Genomic DNA, 24,982 nt, shown 5'->3' on the forward strand with positions numbered 1-24,982 from the left:
ATCCATACATGACTACTGGAAACACCATAGCTCTGACTATACAGACCCTTGTTAATAGAGTAATGACTTTGATTTTTAATATTCTCTCTAGATTAGTTATGGCTTTTCTTCCAAGAAACAAGCACCTTTTAATTTCATGACTGTAGCCAATGTCTCTAGTGATTTTGGAGCCTGAGAAAATAAAGTCTGTCACTCTTTGCATTGTTTCTCCATCTATTGAAGTCCATCCCATGAAGTGATGAGACTGGGTTTCATGATCTTCAAAACTAAACGTTGAATTTGAAGCTAGCTTTTTCACGCTCCTGTTTCACTTTCATCAAGAGATTCTTTAGTTCCTCTTTACTTTCTGCCCTAAGAATGGTGTCATCTGCATATCTCAGGTTATTGATATTTCTCCCAGCAATCTTGGATCCAGTTTTTGCCTCATCCAGCCACGCATTTAGCTTAAATACTAAATACTCTGCATTTAAGTTAAATAAGCAATGTGAGAACATATAGCCTTGATGTACTCCTTTCGAAATGTGGAACCAGTCTGTTCCATGTCCAGCTCTAACTGTTGCTTCTTGACCTGCATACTGATTTTTCAGGAGACTGCTAAGGTGTTCTGGCTTTCCCATCTCTTTAAGAATTTTCCACAGTTTCTCGTGATCCACACAAATGCTTTAACATAGTCAATAAAGCAGAAGTAGAGGTTTTTCTGGAACTCTCTTTTTCTATGATCCAAGGGATCTTGGCAATGTGATCTGTGTTTCCTTTGCCTTTTCTAAATCCAGCTTGAACATCTGGAAGTTCTTGGCTCACATACTATTGAAGCCTGGCTTGGACAATTTCGAGCACTACTTTACTAGCATGTGAGATGAGTGCAACAACTCTGCTTCAGTTTGACCATTCTTTGGCATTGCCTTTCTTTGAGATTTCTATCAAAACTGATATTTTCCAGTCCTGAAGCCAGGGCTGAATTTTCCAAATGTGCTGGCACATTGAGTGCAGGATTTTGAACCTGAAATTCCAATACTTTGGCCACCTGATGCCAAGAGCTGACACACTGGAAAAGACTCTGACGCTGGGAGGGATTGTGGGCAGGAGGACAAGGAGACAACAGACGATGAGATGGCTCCATGGCATCCCCGACTCGATGGACATGAGTTTAAGTGAACTCGGGGAGTTGGTGGTGGACAGGGAGGCCTGGCGTGCTGTGATTCATGGGGTCACAAAGAGTCAGACATGACTGAGCTCCTGAACTGAATTTCAAATCATAAACTGATCTGTTAATTAATGTGACATTAAAAGTATTGAGCAGAAGTCAAGATATCTGAAACATTAATATATCACATTTAAAGAAAAGGACATTTTAAGAAAGTGATTTTTATTTTTATAAATTTTTATTTTGTAAAATGAAGTTATACAACTATAAATTTTGAGAATATTTTCAAATCAGAGAATAGGACACACTATGCTTTTATGCCTGATAGCCACCATCTGAAACCCATTTCTGAAGTTACTTTTGGAAAATGGTCTGACCCAAATCAGCCAACTATGGAAGTTTTCAATAGGAAACAATGTCTCTGTTAAGCACTTTATAAATTCAAGAGTTAGAGAAGTTATTTCTATTGCTTCCTGGTAGTTCAGATGGTAGAGAACCTGCCTACAATGCAGGAAACCAGGGATCGATACCTTGATCGGAAAGATCCCCTGGAGAAGGATATGGCTACCCACTCCACTATTCTTGCCTGGAGACTTCCATGGATAAATGAGCCTGGCTGCCTACAGTCCATGGCATTGCAAAGAGTCACACACGACTGATGGACTAAGCACACAATTGTCAACTGTATACACTGTTTCTAATAAATATCATTTCTATAGATGTATTACTCATGGAGGTACTGTTGGCACACATATAGTAACTCCCAAAATGTATGATTTCTGTAAGGTACTCCATGATTTCCCATATATCTCTGCAATTCCAGTCATTAGTTACACTAAACTTAAGGTTTCATATCGCTTGGATTCTAAAATAACAATCACTGTCACAAAAATTACACTGTGATTTCCTTGGTGGTCCAGTGACTGAGACACCTGGCTCTCAATGCTAGCTTCGGCGAGGGCGGGGGTGGGGGGTGGGGGGTCAGGACTTGGGGGAGGTGCCTAGGTTTGATCCCTGATTAGGGAACTAAATCCCATACAGCACAAGTAAGATCCAGTTGCTGCTGCTGCTAAGTCACTTCAGTCGTGTCCGACTCTGTGCGACCCCATATACGGCAGCCCACTAGGCTCCCCGGTCCCGGGGCTTCTCCAGGCAAGAACACTGGAGTGGGTTGCCATTTCCTTCTCCAATGCTTCAAAGTGAAAACTGAAAGTGAAGTTGCTCAGTCGTGTCCCACTCTTAGCGACCCCATGCACTGCAGCCTACCAGGCTCCTCTGTCCACGGGATTTTCCAGGCAAGAGTACTGGAGTGGGGTGCCATTGCCTTCTCCGAAGATCCAGTACAGCCAAATAAATAAATATTTTTCAAAAAGAATTACACTAAGATATGTTAGGAGGCATTGCGAACTGACATCTGGTAGCACCCAATCTCTCTTTAATAGCTCCATTACATTTTTTGAATTCTTCCTCCTTCCAGCTTTGCATTACTTTGAGTCAGAACACTTCGTTTTTCCTGAATGGTCACCAACCCAGACTCCCGAAAGCACCTGTTTCTTGCAGATTCTTGCCCACAAGCTGAAACAGAAAATACTCACTTGATATCTTCACATAGCCCGGATATTGGGTTCAGAGTGCTGGTCACGTCAAGCTGCTCCTGTGACGGGGAGGGACGCAGCTAGACCCCTAGATATCGGTTTGTAATTCTGTGACCTCATGACCCCTCAGAACTGCAATTATCTCTTCACCTGTATCTGCGATGTGAGACAGGCTTAAAGAACTGAGATTATTTGTGGAAATCTTTATGGCTCAGTTGCTAATGATAAAAGAACAATTAAAGGTTTGTACCGATCCTCTCCAAAGGGACTCTTGAAATGCTTGAGGAAGGTTCTATTCCCTTTGGTCCTGGAGACAGACAGGGACTCACAAGGAACCTGTAATAAATACTGAGATCTGACAAAGGAAGGGAATTTCATGTGTCTGCTTGTATAGTTTGTATCCATGAGGTGTTTCCACCAAAAACGAGTTATTTCCTATTCTTGAGACCACTGAACTGTGCCTCCATTTAGATTATGAGTAGAGAAATGGAGCCAAAGCACCTGAGAGGGATTTTCAAGAATTTCTCCATCTGTCATTTTACAAAGGTGAAATCATCATACCTCATTGTCTGAAATGTCATAGAACTTCTCAAAAAGTATCTTGAGGCAAATGCCCCCTGTTTATAGTTAGGATTCAATGTCTGATAGATAGAAATTCCCGCCTAATTTCCACTGTAGTCTGCAATAGCAGGTACACCTTAGTGCCAACTCCCTAGAGAATATTCTCCTAGTTCTTCGTGACCAAAGTCATATTCAGAACCAGAGGTTCCAGCAGGGAACTGTGAGATTTGACCTACTAATACTTTTATCATGAAAATCAGTATCAATATCCTCTACTTAGAATTTGTCCCCACTCACAGATACTTAAGAAACATATTTTCTTTTCATTTTGTTCACAGCCCAAAACATGAGGGATCTTAGTTCTCTGGCTAGGGAAGGAACCGCAAAGCTGCATTGGAAGATGGGGTCTTAACCACTGGGCTGCTGGGGATGCTCCAAAACACATTTTCTTTAATAAGTAATTTATTACCTTGACATATATTTTCCTTTATATTGTAATGATTAATGCTCTTTCTGTGTAAGAAATGATTAAACCTTCAACTCTGAGATCTTAACTTCCCGAGCAGGGATTGAACCCAATAATAACCTGCAGTGGAAGCACAGCATCTTAACCACTGGACTACTAGGGAAGTTGCTAATCTCACATTTAAAGAGAAGGGTGTACTCTCCTGGGATACAATGGTCTGTGGGCCTCTTACTATTTTTCCTGTCTTGTGTTAGCGCTTCTCCAGATTATCCTTTCAAGGACTGGGTGAAGAGGAGGAGGTTAGGAAAGCAAGCCAACAGTAGAGGAGGGTGTTTGGGAAGCTAAGTGCAGAGCAGTCGATGTGATCCACGCGTCCCATTTGCCTAGTTTCGTGCCCACTTTTAGCACAAAAAGTCCTGCTTCTTGGAAACTTGTTCAGTCCTGAAAGAAGCAGGGCAATTGGTGGCTTCAGCAGCAGCAGCAACAATTAACAGAGGCAATCTGTGTATCAACAGATTCTGACAGGAATAAGAGTATGTCATTTCTGTGGTTACGTTATAAACGACAATGTGGATTCCTATCTCCCTCTTTCTTTCTGGAATCACTTCCTAAGAGAAAAGCCGGCTTCCCTGATGGAAGCAGGTCTCTGGTTACAATTACTGAGGCTTCCTCCCAACGGATTATTTGAGTGGTTACATTCTGCTTTTTGTTACTGAGGAGACACCCATCTTCACACACTCCCACAAAGGGCTTTTGAATTTTCCCCGTTTTTCAACTTGCTGAAAACATCTCGGCTTTCCATAGAGGCAGCTCTCAAAATTCTTCTCTTTTGCCTTAAGTTGTTTGAAACACTAACTTAGAACAGGCAGGAAGCAGCTCTGCTCCAGAGGAAATCAAAGAGATTTAAAGGCATCAAAAGGCAGAGAAAGGAAGCACAGCAGGACAGAAGGACCAACAGACCCAAAACCGAGAGGGGCGGGGGTGAGGGGAGGCAAGGCCCCGTCCCCACTGGCCCCGCCCATAAGTACCTGCGCTTCCGGCCTCGTCCCACCCTCTCCCCTTTCGTCGCCTATCTTTGGCCGCCCCGTAGCGCACTCACCTTCCTCTGTACCGGCTCTTCCGCCCGCGCGTGCGCAGTATCCTTCAGACCGGGAATCGAGTTTAAATGAGCGACAGAGTGTTCTGGTGAGTTTTGTTTGTTTAAAACCCGATTCCTAGTCCCACAGCCTGTTGTCCTTCACACGTGGCTTTCGGGGGTCTCTGTGAACGTTCAAACCACCGTCCCCATTTTCCCGTTCCCAGTGTGTGTCCTCGCATCGCCGTGAGAAGTTCTGAAGTCCTTTGTCTTAGCTGCCGGGTCCCTGGGGTCCACGTCCGCTTCCTGTTATTATCGTTCTAGAGTCCACGTCCTTCTCTGGCAGTTCTGCCTTCTAACTTGTAGAGACCGCTGCTTAAAGTCCGGCATTGCCCAACCCCTAGGTCCTTGATCCGCGAAGAGGTGAAGGAGGTTCTATTCTGTATGGAGTTTGGTCAGGGTCTCGCCTGAGGTTTGAAGGGGAGGGTCAGCCTAGAACGTGTGGTTTTCACAGGAAGGGCCGCGAGTTCTGAAGAAAAGAATAAAACGAAAAACACCTCGTTTGATTCTGTGTTCCAGAATCCCTGCTGTGTCAGTGGCCGTAGAGGATTGTATTTTGTACCTGTTGAGATCCTCCCTCTGTGTGGGGCTGTGTGACAGGGAGCTCGGTGTGTTTTTCTAGGTATTGAACAGTCTATTTTCAACATTCAGGGGTCACTTCCCAAGACTGATCTTACGTGAGAAGGAAGCCCAGAGGAAGAGGAAAGCAAGGAGTCAGAAATGACTCATTCCGAGGTAAGAGGCATAATCCTTTTGTTTGTTTGTTCTTTTTCCTGAAATGCTGTTTCTTTGGACTTGATAAGCGTCTTAACTTCTGAACCGGTTTGTTTGAACTTACCCATAATCATGATCCCAAGGGACCCATTGCCCTCCTGACACATCAGAATGGCAGAAACAGTATTACCAGCCAAAGAAGCTCAGTTCAGTTCAGTTCAGTCGCTCAGTCGTGTCCAACTCTTTGCGACCACGCCAGGCCTCCCTGTCCATCACCAACTCCCGGAGTTCACTGAGACTCACATCCATCGAGTCAGTGACGCCATCAGCCATCTCATCCTCTATTGTCCCCTTCTCCTCCTGCCCCCAATCCCTCCCAACATCAGAGACTTTTCCAATGAGTCAACTCTTGGCATGAGGTGGCCAAAGTACTGGAGTTTCAGCTTTAGCATCATTCCTTCCAAAGAAATCCCAGGGCTGATCTCCTTCAGAAAGGACTGGTTGGATCTCCTTGCAGTCCAAGGGACTCTCAAGGGTTTTCTCCAACACCACAGTTCAAAGCATCAATTCTTCGGCGCTCAGCCTTTTTCACAGTCCAACTTTCACATCCATACATGACAAAAGGAAAAACCATAGCCTTGACTAGACGGACCTTTGTTGGCAAAGTAATGTCTCTGCTTTTCAGTATGCTGTCTAGGTTGGTCATAACTTTCCTTCCAAGGAGTAAGCGTCTTTTAATTACATGGCTGCAGTCACCATCTGCAGTGATTTTGGAGCCCAAAAAATAAAGTCTTACACTGTTTCCACTGTTTCCCCATCTATTTCCCATGAAGTGATGAGACTGGATGCCATGGTCTTCGTTTTCTGAATGTTGAGCTTTAAGCCAACTTTTTCACTCTCCTCTTTCACTTTCATCAAGAGGCTTTTGAGTTCCTCTTCACTTTCTGCCATAAGGGTGGTGTCATCTGCATATCTGAGGTTATTGATATTTCTCCTGGCAATCTTGATTCCAGCTTGTGCTTCTTCCAGCCCAGCATTTCTCATGATGTACTCTGTATAGAAGTTAAATAAACAGGGTGACAAAATACGGCCTTGACATACTCCTTTTCCTATTTGGAACCAATCTGTTGTTGCATGTCCAGTTCTAACTGTTGCTTCCTGACCTGCATACAGATTTCTCAAGAGCAGGTCAGGTGGTCTGGGAGTCCCATCTCTTTCAGAATTTTCCACAGTCTATTGTGATCCACACAGTCAAAGGCTTTGGCATAGTCAATAAAACAGAAATAGATGTTTTTCTGGAACTCTCTTGCTTTTTCCATGATCCAGTGGATGTTAGCAATTTGATCTCTGGTTCCTCTGCCTTTTCTAAAACCAGCTTGAACATCTGGAAGTTCACGGTTCACGTATTGCTAAAGCCTGGCTTGGAGAATTTTGAGCATTACTTTACTAGCGTGTGAGATGAGTGCAATTGTGCGGTAATTTGAGCATTCTTTGGCATTGCCTTTCTTTGGGATTGGAATGAAAACTGACCTTTTCCAGTCCTGTGGCCACTGCTGAGTTTTCCAAATGTGCTGGCATATTGAGTGCAGCACTTTCACAGCATCATCTTTCAGGATTTGGAATAGCTCAACTGGAATTCCATCACCTCCACTAGCTTTGTTCGTAGTGATGCTTTCTAAGGCCCACTTGACTTCACATTCCAGGATGTCTGGCTCCAGGTCAGTGATCACACCATGGTGATTATCTGAGTCGTGAACATCTTTTTTGTACCCTTCTTCTGTGTATTCTTGTCATCTCTTCTTAATATCTTCTGCTTCTGTTAGGTCCATACCATTTCTGTCCTTTATTGAGCCCATCTTTCCATGAAATGTTCCCTTGGTATCTCTGATTTTCTTGAAGAGATCTCCAGTCTTTGCCATTCTGTTGTTTTCCTCTATTTCTTTGCATTGATCGCTGAGGAAGGCTTTCTTATCTCTTCTTGCTATTCTTTGGAACTCTGCATTCAGATGTTCATATCTTTCCTTTTCTCCTTCGCTTTTCGCTTCTCTTCTTTTCACAGCTATTTGTAAGGCCTCCCCAGACAGCCATTTTGCTTTTTTGCATTTCTTTTCCATGGGGATGGTCTTGATCCCTGTCTCCTGTACAATGTCCCAAACCTCATTCCATAGTTCATCAGGCACTCTATCAGATCTAGGCCTTTAAATTTATTTCTCACTTCTACTCTATAATTATAAGGGATTTGATTTAGGTCATACCTGAATGGTCTAGTGGTTTCCCTTACTTTCTTCAATTTAAGTCTGAATTTGGTAATATGGAATTCATGATCTGAGCCACAGTCAGCTCCTGGTCTTGTTTTTGCTGACTGAGCTTCTCCATCTTTGGCTGCAAAGAATATAATCAATCAGTGATTTTGGTGTTGACCATCTGGTGATGTTCATGTGTAGAATCTTCTCTTGTGTTGTTGGAAGATGGTGTTTGTTATGACCAGTGCCTTTTCTTGGCAAATGTCTATTAGTCTTCGCCCTGCTTCATTCCGTATTCCAAGGCCAAATTTGCCTGTTACTCAGATTTTATCTGACTGAATGTTATAACCCCTTTTGATATTTGTCCACAAAGCTTCCTAAATGACTTGACTTCTAGCTGACTTTGGAATGCTTCAGAGGGCCCCTGAGACATCCCAGGGAGCTATTAAACTACCTGGGTTCATTGGACATGTAAAGTTACATGGGAAGTACTGTTGAAGGGGTGATAAATCTTCTCAGATTATACTGTATGGTGGATGTTACCAATATAGATATCCTAAAATTATGTGGAGTCTTATAGATCTGATATGCCCTAATAAAATCTGGTCAACTATAATTCTGCTTATCCTGTTAAAGTGTTACAAGTCATAGCAGTGACCAGGCTACACTGTCAATTGCAGTTTAATCAGATTTAAACATGCCTTCTATGGTTTCACTCTAATGCGTTTGGAAGAATACTGCTACTTCATAATTTATGGAAAAGATTTTTCGAAGGTTAACCGATAAACAACTTTTGTTTGCTATCTGGTAAGCTGGTAGCAGACTGGAATTTAGTCTAATCTCTATGTTAATAGAACACAGTTTTCTTAGAATGCAGCTTTCAAGAAGAGATTATGAATTTTTTGCCTTTAAGTGATTTACATTCATTTTTAAAATCTTTTGTTACTTTGGTAAAATAAATAAGCATTACTTAAGGTTATGGTACATGTAGACAAAGCTTATTCTTCTCCAAAAGTAACCCCTCATGGTTAGACTTTTGCCATCCTGATATCCGTAAAACATGGCCATGGTCTGCTCCTGAATCACGGAATAAATATGCTAATGTTGCCCTGATTATTTTATAATTGCTCTTTCAGATGAGAATAGTTTCTCTTGTGGATCATAACTCATCGTCCTTTCTTCACATTAGAAATTGGGTAAAAAGGAAAACTGTGTAAAAAAATATATTTTGTAATACCAGCCAAGCCACCAAATCACGACCAGGTCTCTGAACTTGCCGTTTTCATCTTGGATCACATTAGGAAGACTTCCCATGGCCTACTGGCATCTGTACTTTGTATTTCAGGGACGGCTGACATTTCAGGATGTGGCCATAGACTTCACTCAAGAGGAGTGGGAATGCCTGGACCCTGGTCAGTGGAAATTGTACAGGGACGTGATGGTAGAGAACTACAGGAACCTGGCCTCCTTGGGTGAGGATAACTGCCTTCCAGAATCCCTTATCTACCCACTGCGTTTTTGTTCTGTCATTTCTGGAATGTCTTCTGAAATTTTCTGCTTCCCACAGTATTTTCAGATCTGTGCTGTCTAGGGGATAATGGGTCATTTCTGAGTTTAGAAAGAAAGGCTTCACGATGAATCATTATGCTGGTAATGTTTTTCTTCCTTGATATACTCTGCGTCCTTCATTCCAGGTTACTGGTAATTGTGTAAGTTCTGTGGTATTAAATAGTTGCACCCTCTCTTAATCTCACATTGACACTACTTACTTTTGCTTTAGTACTACTTGACCAGAATCTCAGGACCTGATTGTTAGGTGTGTGTTAGTATTGTATAGCAGCTTTGAATAAAGTATTTCAGGAAATCATTTTCAGAAGAAAATGCATTCTCGTCTCACCTGAATACATATTGGATTCGATACTGATGAATCTCTAACAACACAGATATTCCTTTCTCTGATCACCAGGGCTTGTCTCTAAGGTGGACCTGGTCACCTTTCTGGAGCTATTAAAGGATCCCAGGAATATGAGAAGAATGGAGACAACAGCCATTTACCCAGGTAGGTATGAATGGTTGGAAATGATGACTCAGATGAGAGGTCCAAGGAGCAGTGAGGAACTCATCCTTCATCACGTGATCTTGGGAGATTTGCTTCAATGGAAATGGTTTTCGAAAACCTGGGTTTGTTCTGCTACGGTGATAGAAATGTATCACCTGCCCCATTCTCTGTCTCTGAAATCATTCATGAATTTATCTCCAGTGATTACTTTTCTCCATCACAGTGTGACCTAAATATCTCCTTTTGGCTTGTGACAAACTGCATTCATTTGTTGCTCTTCGATTTCTTGGGGGCCCTAGGAAAACTCTGCCCATTTCTGAGTAACTGTATGAAAGTCCTTTTAAAGTTTCCTTCTATCTCTAGACAGAAATGTGTGAGTCGAGTGGTAGACAAACTGCCAAATTTCCAGGAATACTAGGGACAGGTTTTTGTTCTCTGATTTATAATTTCCTATCCACTGGGAGCGACACATAGGACCTTCTAAATAAATTTCAAGTTCAAGTAATTTTTCACTGCAGAAAGCAAAACCTGGTGAAAATGAAACAGTGCACATCTCAGGTTGACTTGAAAGTTTCTCATTACCTTATATGATCTCATATAAAATATCTTTAGTGTATTTGCCCCAATTCCAACATGCTAAAATACTTTATTGTGTTTTATCACCTCATAGAATTTTAAAATACATTGACATAAAATCTTAGCACATTTTCCACTACATTATTAATGGTTGATTCAAACTATGACAATTTTTAGATTATATGAAGAAATCTTTATTAAAAGTTCTAATTGGAATATAGGTATTTTCCAATTTTGTATTCCTATACAGCAAAGGTAATCAAATATACATATCAGTCAGTTCAGTTCCGTCGCTCAGTCGAGTCTGAGTCTGTGATCCATGATCTGCAGCAGGCCAGGCTTCCCTGTCCATCACTTACTCCCAGGGCCTGCTCAAACTCATGTCTGTCGAGTCAGTGATGCCATGCAACCATCTCACCCTCTGTCGTCCCCTTCTCCTCTCATCTTCAGTCTTTCCCAGCATCAGGGTCTTTCTCAGTGGGTCAGTTCTTTGCATCAGGTGGCCAAAGTATCAGAACTTCAGAACTTCAGGACAAGGAACCATGTCCTTCCAATGAATATTGAGGACTGATTTCTTTTAGGATGGAATGGTGTGATCTTCTTGCAATCCAAGGCACTCTCAAGAGTCTTCTCCAATACCACAATTCAAAAGCATCAATTCTTCAGCACTCAGCTTTCTTCATGGTCCAACTCTCACATCCATACATGACTACTGGAAAATCCATAGCTTTGACTAGAACCTCTCACTGTTTCCACTGTTTCTCCCACTGTTTGCCATGAAATGATCTGACCGGTGCCATGATCTTTGTTTTTTGAAGGTTGAGTTTGAAGCCAGCTTTGTTAGCCTCTTTTTTCAGTTTCATCAAGAGACTCCTCAGTTCCTCTTTGCTTTCTGCTCTAAGGGTGGTGTTATCTGTGTATCTGAGATTATGGATATTTCTCCCTGAAATCTTGATTCCAATTTGTGCTTCCTCAAACCGGGTATGTCCCATGAACTACTGTGCATATAAGTTAAATAAGCAGGGTGACAAATAATGTGCTGCTTTCCCAATTTGGAATCAGTCCGTTGTCACATGTCCAGTTCTCACTGTTGCTCCTTGACATGCATACAGACTTCTCAGCAGACAGGTAAGGTAGTCTGGTGTTCCCATCTCTTTAAGAATTTTCCACAGTTTCTTCTGATCCACACAATCAAAGGCTGTGGTGTAGTCAATAAAGCAGATGTATTTGTTTTTCCAGAACTCTCTTGCTTTTTATATGATCCAAGGGATGTTGGCAATTTGATCTCTGATTCCTCTGCCATTTCTAAATCCAGCTTGAACATCTGGAAGCTCTCGGTTCACGTACTGTTAAAGCCTCGCTTGGAGAATTTTGAGCCTTTGCTATTGTTTGAAATGAGGGAAATTGTGTAGTAGTTTGAGCGTTGTTTGACATTGCCTTTCTTTGTGATTGGAATGAAAACTGACCTTTTCCCATCCTGAGGCCACTGCTGAGTTTTCCAAATTTGCTGGCTTATCGAGTATAGAACTTTAGCATTATCATCTTTTAGGAGTTGAAATAGGTCAGCTGGAGTTCCATCAGCTTTGTTGGTCGTCATGCCTTCTAAGGCTGACTTGACTTTAGATGCCGGGATGTCTGTTACTAGGTGAGTGATCACACCATCGTGGTTATCTCGGTCATTAAGATCTTTTTTGTATCCTTATTCCATGTATTCTTGCCAGCTTCTCTTAATATCTTCTACTTCTTTTAGGCTCATCCCGTTTCTGTCCTTTATTGTACCCCTCTTTGCATGAAATATTCCTGGTACCTCTAATTTTCTTAAAGAGATCTCTAGTCTTTACCATCCTATTGATTTCCTTCCCATTTAGGTCTCCACAGAGCAATGAGTAGAGTTCCCTCTTTCAATCATAGTTTTAAAGTCTCTCTTCTTATTTAATTTTTTAAAACTAGTACTTTATTGAGTTTGTCTTATTTGTATTCAGCTTCCTCGGACACTGTCTTATGTGTCCTCAGTTTCCGACTAGTTCTCTATCACTATCATTTATGATTCTTAGACTGAAAGATCTAATAGAACATTCTCAGAAACATGTGTGGCAAGAAGTGGATTTAAGAATTACTAGGCACCTAGGATTTGTGAAAGTGCTTGGTGTCTCCACTTAAGATGACTAAAAGCAGAAGTAACCATTAGATTGCCTGTCACCTCTTAACTCAGTGGTCCTTGGAGGTTTTTATCTTGTTTCTTCCCCTATAATGTATTTATTTGCCATCTCATATTGTCCTGCGTTCTGTTTGTGGTCTTTGTTTTGAAGGGTGCAGCCACCTAGTTAATCTTCCTTCTGTTATCTGCACCTTGGTGGGTGAGGTTGGTCCAGAGGTTTGTGCCCTTATCCTCTCTTGATTTGTGTTCTGATTGCTGTTAACTGTGACCAGAGCCTGCCCTGGATATTCAGGGCTGTTTCCCCCTTGTTCTGTGGTGGTTACTGCCCTGTCTTTGGTGGTGCCTGCTCCCTGCATGGTGGAATAGAGCCCCCAGATCTGAGTCTTTGCTGTGATTCTGATCTGTGGTGCGAGGCAGGTGGGATTGGAGCACACTCACTGGGAGAGAGGTCACTGAGTATTACTGCTCTCGGAATGTTCACCTCAGGGTGTGCTCTGGTGTCCTCTCTCATGCGTCCTGCAAGCTCTCATGTTATGTAGTGTTGGCACTGCTCTTGTCCCCCCCTTAACCATGGGCATGATGGCACATGGCCCTGGTGTCTCTCAGCTGTTGTTTTCATAAGGTCACCAGCATAGACTCAGTGAAGTCAGGTCCTGGGATTGCATTCAGCATGGAGCTGGACCCGCTGTGGTGCTACGGAGCAGCTCAGGCTCTGTCCTGGCCTAGCCCCCTTGGGTAGGAGCCCACAAAGTCTACAGCTACTAAAGCTACACCTGCCATGAATGAGAGAGCCCTTGGTTGTAGGTTCAGATGCTCTGTACGGACTGAGGTTACAAAGCTGGGTGTAAGACCGTGGCTTTTGTTGCTGCAAGGAGAGTTTTCAGCTTTTCTTCTTTATTGCTGGCATTCACCTGTGCTTTCTGCTCCATCTGTGCGTGTGGCCAACTCACAGGTGTCTTCTCCTGAGGATGCCCCAGAACTCAGGATTCTGCTGATTGTGGAGGAGGTTGATGGGGGAGGCCATGGCGGGGGGCTCAAAAGACCCCAGGCTGGGTAGAGTTCTTCCTAGTCCTTGGCTAGCAGGGGCAGGCACAAGGGACAAGGGATGCAGCGGGCTCATTCCCTGGGCATCACTTAACAAGGACACTCTCTCTGTGGTGGTTCATGCTTCCTCCACAAGCATGCCGTTTATAGACCTCCTCCTTCACTCCCGTCCCCTCAGGATGTCTCCTCACAGCAAACCGCAGTCCTCAGCCTGGCTCTGCTCTCCAAACCCCACATTTCAGCACCCAGCACTTGTCTGCATTGCTGGACATGCCTCTAAGGCTGGGTGGGCAGGGCTGGGGTCAGTACCCTGTGTGCAGGTCTCACTCTGTCCTGCTGCCACACACTGTTTGCCATGTTCTCTTCCCACAGAGAATGAGGCTGTCCTTCTATCCAAACTGAGCTGCCCGAGTGAGGGGCTTCCTCGGATATGGAGATCTCCTCACTTTCATCTCCCCGCAGGGTTGCAGGCCCCAACCCACTACCTCTCTTCTTTTTCCTTCTTCTTTCTTTTGTCCTACCCTGCAGAGCAGGAATCTTTCTTGTCCTTTCAGATTTCCAAGGGCCTCTGCTAGTGTTTAGCTGGGCTCTCTGAGAATTGTTCCATTTCTCATTCATTTGTGGAGAGAGAGATGAGCTCCACATCTGCCTAAGCCTCTGGCATCTTGATCCTTCCATCTCTATTTTATTTTTAAACTAGCTGTGATCATCAATTTTCTCTAAATCTTTAAAGATATTCACTGAGAATAGCAGGTAAAATTACTTGTTATTTGGTATCTTTCAGCTGTGTCTCCACAAGACACCCAGGATTTGAGGACAAAGAATCCAGCTTTAGAAGATGTATTCCCAAAAGCAAACCTAGGAATATATCAAACATTTCACCTCAGAAACTTAAATTTAATGACAGATTGGGAATTTACCAGGGTATATGAAAGACAGAGAGGATGTTTATATGGACATAAAGAAATGGAGACAGTTACACATAATGCTACCATTACTGCAAAAAGAAATGAGCAACGTGAGTCAAATTGGGAAAAACAGCAACTTCAATCTTCAATATCTGCCGAGAAGTGTAAGTGTTTAACAAAAGATTTCCATCCTTTTATGAAACATACGTGTTCTCTAAAAGAAAACGTGGAAAATCTGGAAGGTAATCTAGTCTCTACTGCAAATACTCATTCAGACAATTCTGAACATAGGCTTCGAGTAAATATACATTCAAGCATGTCTGAACACCTACAATTTAACAATGAGTGTGAAAACTCACAATCTAAGCAATTTGAGGGATCCATGAGCAGGGGATCATTATTCTTCCCCCAACAGATATCTTCTATCCATTCCAAGATGTATAATGTTGATGATAATGGAAGAGATGCAATCCAACCATCATTGTTCAGTACATATTGTGATATGGTTAATACACAACAACTTTCCATGTATAATAAAATGAGTCAGACCTTAAGTAAGAGCCCCAGCTCCAATAATTACAAGAGTATTTATGGCGGACTGAGAAGATATTCAGGCAGTGAAGCTAGGTACACAGTTGAAGGAGACTCAAACCTTAAGAAACCTCAGGGACCTGAATCTTCAAACAAGGATTCTAAAAGTAATAAATGTAGAAATACCTTTGATCAAATGTCAGGTTTTTCTCTAGATAAGAGTACTTGTACTGGAGAGAGGACTTGTGGTCAATATGGTAAGGTTTCTAATCACTGTTCAGAACTTACTCAACAGGACGCTGTTCAGAATGCACAGGAAGAAAACAAGTGTAAGATATGTGAGAAAGTGTTTAGTAAGTCATCCAATCTAAGTAGACATAGGAGAATTCATACAGGAAGGAAACCTTTCAAATGTACAGAATGTTGCACAGCATTTAACTGTCACTCACTTCTTACTCAACATCAGCGAATTCATGCTGGAGAGAAACCTTATATATGTAAAGATTGTAACAAAGCCTTTCGTCGTTCCTCATTCCTTACTCAACATCAGCGAATTCACACTGGAGAGAAACCTTATAAATGTACAGTATGTGGCAAAGCCTTTACATACAACTCAAGCCTTATTAAACATCAGCGAATTCATGCTGGAGAGAAACCTTATAAATGTACAGAATGTAGCAAAGCCTTTACTTACAATTCACTTCTTATTCAACATCAGCAAATTCATACAGGAGAGAAACCTTATAAATGTACAGAATGTGGCAAAGCCTTTACTTACAACTCAAGGCTTATTGAACATCAGCAAATTCATGCTGGAGAGAAACCTTATAAATGTACAGAATGTAGCAAAGCCTTTATTTACAACTCACTTCTTATTAAGCATCGGCGAATTCATAGTGGAGAGAAACCTTATAAATGTACAGAATGTAGCAAAGCCTTTACTTACAACTCAAGCCTTATTCAACATCGGTGAATTCATACTGGAGAGAAACCTTATAAATGTACAGAATGTAGCAAAGCCTTTATTTACAACTCACTTCTTATTCAACATCGGCGAATTCATACTGGAGAGAAACCTTATAAATGTACAGAATGTAGCAAAGCCTTTACTTACAACTCAAGCCTTATTCAACATCGGCGAATTCATAGTGGAGAGAAACCTCATAAATGTACAGAATGTAGCAAAGCCTTTACTTACAACTCACTTCTTATTCAACATCGGCGAATTCATACTGGAGAGAAACCTTATAAATGTACAGAATGTAGCAAAGCCTTTACTTGCAACTCAGCCCTTATTGAACATCAGCAAATTCATACTGGAGAGAAACCTTATAAATGTACAGAATGTAGCAAAGCCTTTACTTACAACTCATGCCTTACTGAACATCAGCGAATTCATACTGGAGAGAAACCTTATAAATGTACAGAATGTAGCAAAGCCTTTACTTGCAACTCAGACCGTATTGAACATCAGCGAATTCATACTGGAGAGAAACTTTATATATGTAAAGAATGTAACAAAGCCTTTCGTCGTTCCTCATTTCTTACTCGACATCAGCTAATTCATACTGGAGAGAAACCTTATAAATGTACAGAATGTAGCAAAGCCTTTATCTGTTACTCAGATCTAACCCATCATCAGCGAATCCATACTGGAGAGAAGCCTTATATGTGTAAAGAATGTAACAAAGCCTTTCATCATTTCTCAGTTCTTTCTCAGCATCATCGAATCCATACTGGGGAGAAACCATACAAATGTAAAGAATGTGGCAAAGCCTTTATTAGGAGTTCGGCCCTTACTCAACATCACCAAATTCATACCGGGGATAGACGTTAAAAATGTACAGAATGTGGCAAGGCCTTTATTACACGTTATAATCTTACTGAACATTGGCACATGCATACTGGAGAGAGACCTTATGAATGTACTGAATGTGGCAAAGCCTTTGGTTACAGGTCAGCTCTTACTGTACATTGGCGAATACATACTGGAGAGAGACCTTATGAATGTACTGAATGTGGCAAAGCCTTTAGTCGGAGTGGTCATCTCACTATACATCTGAGAACACACACTGGAAAGAAACTCTAGTAATGGAACAAGTGATGGAAGAGATTTGCCCTAAACATGCATCAGAAAACACAAGAGTTTATATAAGAAACCAATGGAAATGATGTAACCAATATGTAGAAAAGTATTTAATCAAAAGTTAAATGGAGATAAATATCAGAGATTGCATAATAGAAGGCATTTCATCAATCTTGTTCTCAGAAGTTTCTCTGAAGTACAATGACTGTAGGGAGTACTCCATAGTTAAAACACATAGAAAATGGACATATTAGCAAGAATCTTGAGATGAAGGTTGATGGTTAGAAAGTTACAATTCGTAGCAATGTATGTATGAAAGCAAAAGTAAAGTCGCTCAGTCGTGTCCAACTTTGCAACCCCATAGACTGTAGCCTACCAGGCTCCTGTGTCTATGGGATTTTCCAGGCAATAGTACTGGAGTGGATTGCTATCTGTATGCTTGTTTAGAATGACGTGATTTTAGATTCTTTTATGTGAATGTAATTCAACACTCAATACATACTAAGCTTTCTACTATGATTGGAAACGTAGTTTTTTTAATGGTTTATTTAAGATTAGCCTTTTTATATTGTGTTGCAACCATTTCTATCTATCCTCCATTAGAAGATGAAGGATACCATAATGTAAAATGAACAATGACCATCTAAACGGAGGTGTTTGGCATTGATGTGAAATATCTGGAAGTTGCCATGATGTAAGTGATCATTTAATCTTCCATGTATTAAAGTAAGATAGAAGTTGGTTTAAAAGTTTCAATAGTAATATCCTTGATTTGTAAGAAAAACACAATGAGAGTTCACTGCAATATTGATGTATCTTTATCATAGCAACACAAGTCATGAGTATTACTTGACAATGTTGAAATGAAGACAGCTTCTGTGATAACCCACAAACGTATTAGAAAGTCTTCCTGGAAGAGGCGTGAAATTAGTGTATACCATGCTTCCTAAGTGCTTCCTAGGCTTTGTCTGGTAAGCTGTAAAAGTCACAAATCTCATATCCTTATATCAAAAAATGAGTATTGTTGACAATTTCCCTAAACTGGTCCATGCTGTTGCTGCCTCAGCATATGTCTGGGCAGCAGGCAGCATGTGGTTTCTTGAACTCACAAAAGCCAGTCCTGTGAGCACCTGCTTTAGATGACCACCTTCCTTGCGATCAACAGTCTTGCTGACCCCAGGGTCTACTTTACATGCCCCCGTTCAATGACACCCTCACAGTGCTCACCGGATTTGTTGTTTTGGCTTGAATGGATTAATTCACACTCACCCTAGCGAGCCCAGAGCACCTCACCCAGCATAACTTCTACAGGCTAAACTGTAAGAACTGGTGTTTTCTCTGGCTGATGCTAGCTTTGAGCTCTCAGAAATTTCTGCCCGAAATCCTCCCCTACAGAGAGGTCTTAGGTGTGGTGAGTGTGAGGCTTTGAGCTCAGGACTCCTGAACGTTGGTTTGGGAGAAGAAACATCAGAAAAAAAATGGGATTTGCTGAGGACTCCATTAACGGCCACACTGTAGACCTGCAGATTGATAACTTCTTGGAGTGTTGACCTGACCACCAGGGATTGTATTCATTGAAATGGTTCAGAAAGAATCTTTAGCCAAATGGTTTCCATCTGGTTTCCCATCAGGATCACATGACCAGTGTCAGGAACTGACCTCACTGATGCCCTCCCAACAGTTCTATGTTGGTCCTGTGGGAGCATCACTGTGGTGTCTAGGAAGTGCTCCAGGGGATTCTAAGCAGAGGCCCGGATTAAGGAAGTGCCTCCTGATCCATCTGTGAGAGCTGAGCCCTGGCTTCGTCCATGGAGAGGCAACAGGGTTGGTCTAGCTGGATTTGGACAGGGAAAGTCAGTCAGCTCATGCCGAGGTCCAGCCCCGGCTGATCCAGGGAGTTCGAAGGGGAGATGGCTTTGGTATTCAGGATACAACAGCTTTAATTAAATATTAATGAGAGATATAAAGAGTAATAGAATGAGAATAGCTCAGCAGGAATATTCAGTGGAGAAAAGAGGCTGAGTAGCTTGGTTTACGCGGGAAACCAATAAAACTTCAAGACAAGAAGTTTGCACCACTTATGTAGGCCACAGGCATCCTTCCGTCCTCCCAAAGGAGAGGATACACTAAGGCCTCCCTGGTCAGATCTTAGAAGCCCAGGCAAAATTAGTAAACATGGCGGGCTCCGCGCTCCAGATGGAAACTCAGCCAGAGTTTGAGAGAGAGACATGGGGAGACCAGTCTTTCAAGTAACTGATCCCATTCTTTATTTTCCAGGGTCTGTTTTTATACACTGAGATGTTACACAAAAGTCACGTGGGGACAGCAGTCCTGACTTTTATTAAAGCCAGGTGCTTCATACAGATGTATACACAGGTCTTAGGGGTGTTACATCATCTTCTGGCCAGGGGGCCTGCTGACAATTTATGACCCTCTCCTTGTGACAGCAGTCAGTCAACACTTATTTCTCCAGGGGTGATTTTTCTTACAGATGCCACCCAAATAAAGTTACATTCCTATAGGGTGAGAGTGTAGTGGGTTTTAATTAAGGAAAGAATTTACTTAGCCTAAGGTCTAATGTGATTAATATAAAAGGTTAATACTTATTTCTTCTATATATTCATTAATGTGTGTAAGGGCAGGGGATGTGGAGACTTAGCAGTAAACATTGGCTCAACAAATGAAAAACCCTTCACCAATACAATTTCTAATCAGCCCACTATACTTATACTAATAGTTTTCTAACTTCTCTAAAGAACCTGTTTTTAGAAGGTTTAAAGCATCTCATGCCTCTCACGGTTGGGAGGCTGTGAGCAATCACATGCGGCCAGACAAGCCTGTCAGGCAGGCTAAAGAACCTTCAGAGAAGTTTGTAGGTTGAAACACTCCTATCACGCCCAGGAATTATTATTAACTGGAGCTCTAAGTTAACTCCTCCGAAAGAGGTGGTGGGGGACAGCCCCCCTTAAAGTCAGAGGTGTAGGTGAGAGCACAAAGTAGTAAAGTAGGCAGACTCTGGTTTTGGGGGTAGATGCTCGAGAATTTCCAGAGGGACTCCTGAGGCTCGATCCCACCTTTGCGTTTGTCAAGCCTCCTTCCTCATGACCTTTGCCATGGGTGGATGTCCTCACACCGGCTTCCGGCATCAGCTCACATTATCTGTGTGAGGGGAGTGTTAGGAGCTCTCTATGGGGAGAGAACAATCCAGAAATAAGTTCACAGGCTGGTCTCCAGGTAGGAATTGATTGTTCCCAAATCTCTCCTGAGACAGAGGACAGGAGAGGTCGGTCTTCTCAGCTTTCCAAGGCCCTTCTGTCTGTAGGAGCATTGGTTGCAGGTTAAAGAGCTGTTGTGATGCCCTCAACGGTATTTTCTCAAGCCGCAGATGTGCATTTGCAGCGTAACATCCCCAGAGAAGACAGAGCAGGAGGAAGAAGAGGAGGAAATGGCAACTTCTCAGGTAAATATCCTGTCCTGGGTCTGGGGCTGCATCTGCTTTTCCTCCTGAAATGCCCAAATGAGAATCTGCAAGCCTTTAGCTTTCTGCTCCTAGTTTTTCTTCCCGGGTATCTCATCACCTTATTTCGTCCCATTTCTTCTTATCATAGTGAAGACCAGCCCGTTAGACTTCCTTGTGTCCCAGAGCCTTTGCTCCATTGTCTGCATCCTTGCTTTCTATGGAACATGATGAATTCTCAACGTGAATCAGCGACTTTCAACTGTTGAAACTATTCTTTTTGTGAGAGATCAGCATAGGGAGTCACTCCTATTCTCACTCCCACTGGGATGTGGTTTGGTGTTGGGATTTTAGGGACGTTGGGAAATGCAGTGATGACTTAGCACCTGGGTGCAATATAGATATTTAAAACAGAGTTTGAAAATGCCATTATACATAGAACCAACTCTCTTCTGTCCATGGGATTTTCCAGGCAAGAATTTTGCAGTGGGTTCCCATTTCCTCATCCCAGGGATTCTTTCCACCCCGAGACTGAAGCCACATCTCCAGCATTGGTAGGCAGATTCTTTACCACTGAGCCAGCTGGGAAGCCCAGTGACTCAACTCAGAGGTTCACAGTTTTTCCGAAAATTTTCAGAAATAAAAAGCAAGCTAGGAGATGCTGTCCTTTGCATTGCTGAGTCTTACTACTTAAATGCATTATTAGGATACTAAACAGGGGAAGTATATGTGAAATGAAATTTGCATAAAATTGACAGTTTTAAATGTTAGATTCAAGTTATAATTTATTTCATTGTTAATTCCAGAATGCCCAGGCAGTGATTGTGCATCTTTCATGTGATTCATTTACACCGTGACATCTGATGCCCACTGGTTCTGGAGACATCACTGACATCATGAGACTATGAAGTTCATACTTCCCTCTCTCTTTAAACAAGGTTGTGGAAAAAAGGAAGAAGGAATGTGTGGAAATGCTCATAGTTAATGGAGAAAATTCCCATCTTCTTGGTTCCTCTTTGCTTCTGAGAATGAACACTCATTGTGTTAATTATAGATAGTGGGTTTTCGGGGTAGGCGAATTGATCACTCAAGCCCAAGTGTGATGTTTCCAGAGCACTCCAGGCTCAAATCACAGACAGTCTTCTTACCACCTGTTTGTATATTTTTAAATATTTACAGCAATCATAATGGAGCTAATCTGTTTTCCACTGTGTTGAAAGATAAAGCTCAACACAAATGATACAGTTTTTCAAGAAAGAAAAGCTTCAGAACCAATAGTCGTAATTTATCTTATACTGCTGTGTATGTTTCCACCGTAAATGAATCTAAAATGTACAAAGAATATCATCCACAAGTAGATGTATATATATTAACCCTTTAAAAATGATCTTGATTTTATTGACATGAAGAGCTTTAATATTCTTAGTAAGTATAATCTCATTTTAATGTATCCCTGTGTGCAGAAAAATGTTGAAATTATTTGATGATTTTTTTTCTTGTTTTGGTATTCTCCCAAGTTATATAAAGTTCTTTTGAAAAATACACTAATTTATTTGTTTGCCCCGGTTGTGTCTTAGTTGTAGCACGCAGGATCTTGGAGCCATGTGGGAGATTTTGTTGACACTGGAAAACTTTAGCTGTGCGGTGTGGAATCTATTTCTCTAAGTAGGTATTGAACCCATCCCCCTGCCTTGGGAGCTGAGGTCTTAGTCATGGACTGTCAGGGAATGTTTCACAGTAGGAGTCCTGTGTGCCCTTTCCTATCTCTCTTGAGCCCTCTGTTCCTTTTCAGTTCCTCTCAGGAGGAGAGGAGTGACAAGCCACTCCCAGGACTGATATAATAGAGATGGGATGCTTACAGAGGATTTCCTTCATTAGCTTTTCCATTTGGTGAAAGGGATTATTTAAGACCCTCTTTTGATATGGATCCTGGAGATGGCAATGGCAACCCACTCCAGTATTCTTGCCTGGAGAATCCCATGGACTGAGGAGCCTACTGTGTTACAGTCGACAGAGTCACAAAGAGTGGGAAAGGACGGAGTGACTTCACTTTCACTTTCACTTTGATATGGATAGAAAGTGATCACATCAGATCAGATAGGATCAGTTGCTCAGTCGTGTCCGACTCTTTGCGACTCCATGAATTGCAGCACACCAAGCCTCCTTGTTCATCACCAACTCCCAGGCTTCAATGAGACTCACGTCCATCGAGTCAGCGATGCCATCCAGCCATCTCATCCTCTGTCATCCCCTTCTCCTCCTGCCCCCAATCCGTCCCAGCATCAGAGTCTTTTCCAATGAGTCAACTCTTCGCATGAGGTGGCCAAAGTACTGGAGTTTCAGCTTTAGCATCATTCCTTCCAAAGAAATCCCAGGGCTGATCTCCTTCAGAATGGACTGGTTGGATCTCCTTGCAGTCCAAGGGACTCTCAAGAGTCTTCTCCAACACCACAGTTCAAAAGCATCAATTCTTCGGGTCTCAGCCTTCTTTGTAGTCCAACTCTCACATCCATGCATGACCACAGGAAAAACCATAGCCTTGACTAGACGGACCTTTGTTGGCAAAGTAATGTCTCTGCTTTTGAATATGCTATCTAGGTTGGTCATAACTTTCCTTCCAAGGAGTAAGTGTCTTTTAATTTCATGGCTGCAGTCACCATCTGTAGTGATTTTGGAGCCCCCCAAAATAAAGTCTGACTCTGTTTCCACTGTTTCCCCATCTATTTCCCATGAAGTGGTGGGACCGGATGACATGATCTTCGTTTTCTGAATGTTGAGCTTTAAGCCAACTTTTTCACTCTCCGCTTTCACTTTCATCAAGAGGCTTTTGAGTTCTTCTTCACTTTCTCCCATAAGGGTGGTGTCATCTGCATATCTGAGGTTATTGATATTTCTCCCGGCAATCTTGATTCCAGCTTCTGTTTCTTCCTGCCCAGCGTTTCTCATGATGTACTCTGCATATAAGATAAATAAACAGGGTGACAATATACAGCCTTGACGTACTCCTTTTCCTATTTGGAACCAGTATGTTGTTCCATGTCCAGTTCTAACTGTTGCTTCCTGACCTGCATATACATTTCTCAAGAGGCAGATCAGGTGGTCTGGTATTCCCATCTCTTCAAGAATTTTCCACAGTTTATTGTGATCCACACAGTCAAAGGCTTTGGCACAGTCAATAAAGCAGAAATAGATGTTTTTCTGGAACTCTCTTGCTTTTTCCATGATCCAGTGGATGTTGGCAATTTGATCTCTGGTTCCTCTGCCTTTTCTAAAACCAGCTTGAACATCTGGAAGTTCACGGTTCACATATTGCTGAAGCCTGGCTTGGAGAATTTTGAGCATTCGTTTACTAGCGTGTGAGATGAGTGCAATTGTGCGGTAGTTTGAGCATTCTTTGGCATTGCCTTTCTTTGGGATTGGAATGAAAACTGACCTTTTCCAGTCCTGTGGCCACTGCTGAGTTTTCCAAATGTGCTGGCATATTGAGTGCAGCACTTTCACAGCATCATCTTTCAGGATTTGGAATAGCTCAACTGGAATTCCATCACCTCCACTAGCTTTGTGCGTAGCGATGCTTTCTAAGGCCCACTTGACTTCACATTCCAGGATGTCTGGCTCTAGGTCAGTGATCACACCATCATGATTATCTGGGTCGTGAAGATCTTTTTTTGTACCGTTCTTCTGTGTATTCTTGCCATCTCTTCTTAATATCTTTTGCTTCTGTTAGGTCCATACCATTTCTGTCCTTTATCGAGCTCATCTTCGCATGAAATATTCCTTTGGTATCTCTGATTTTCTTGAAGAAATCTCTAGTCTTTCCCATTCTGTTGTTTTCCTCTCTTTCTTTGCATTGATCACTGAAGAAGGCTTTCTCATCTCTTCTTGCTATTCTTTGGAACTCTGCGTTCAAATGCCTATATCTTTCCTTTTCTCCTTTGCTTTTCGCTTCTCTTCTTTTCACAGCTATTTGTAAGGCCTCCCCAGACAGCCATTTTGCTTTTTGCATTTCTTTTCCATGGGGATGGTCTTGATCCCTGTCTCCTGTACAATGTCCCGAACCTCATTCCATAGTTCATCAGGCACTCTATCTATCAGATCTAGGCCCTTAAATCTATTTCTCACTTCCACTGTATAATCATAAGGGATTTGATTTAGGTCATACCTGAATGGTCTAGTGGTTTTCCCTACTTTCTTCAATTTAAGTCTGAATTTGGCAATACGGAGTTCATGGTCTGAGCCACAGTCAGCCCCTGGGCTTGTTTTTGCTGACTGTATAGAGCTTCTCCATCTTTGGCTGCAAAGAAT

General features: G+C 42.2%; 1 protein-coding gene across 2 annotated transcripts; it reads left to right on the forward strand.

Moving 5' to 3' along the window:
* Positions 1 to 4,877: 4,877 nt before the first annotated feature.
* On the forward strand, positions 4,878 to 17,976 carry LOC113876058 (putative protein ZNF720). 2 transcript variants are annotated; one of them, XM_027514887.1, is made up of 6 exons: positions 4,878 to 4,951; positions 5,553 to 5,636; positions 9,204 to 9,330; positions 9,825 to 9,917; positions 14,480 to 14,767; positions 17,824 to 17,976. In XM_027514887.1, coding segments are annotated over exons 2-6 (525 nt in total). In that variant the 5' UTR covers positions 4,878 to 4,951; positions 5,553 to 5,621; the 3' UTR covers positions 17,826 to 17,976. The 2 variants fall into 2 exon arrangements, with proteins under 2 accessions (XP_027370688.1, XP_027370687.1); XM_027514886.1 differs by having other exon boundaries at positions 14,480 to 17,976.
* Positions 17,977 to 24,982: the final 7,006 nt, after the last annotated feature.

Source organism: Bos indicus x Bos taurus, chromosome 18, assembly GCF_003369695.1.
Source record: "Bos indicus x Bos taurus breed Angus x Brahman F1 hybrid chromosome 18, Bos_hybrid_MaternalHap_v2.0, whole genome shotgun sequence".
Classification (NCBI taxonomy): domain Eukaryota; kingdom Metazoa; phylum Chordata; class Mammalia; order Artiodactyla; family Bovidae; genus Bos; species Bos indicus x Bos taurus.

What these genes read in the sequence shown, in the direction of transcription:
- LOC113876058 (XM_027514886.1), top strand. An exon ending in CAGGAACCTGGCCTCCTTGG is followed by an intron (nt 9,331 to 9,824) that starts GTGAGGATAACT and finishes TCTGATCACCAG; the next exon opens with GGCTTGTCTCTAAGGTGGAC. An exon ending in GACAACAGCCATTTACCCAG is followed by an intron (nt 9,918 to 14,479) that starts GTAGGTATGAAT and finishes GGTATCTTTCAG; the next exon opens with CTGTGTCTCCACAAGACACC.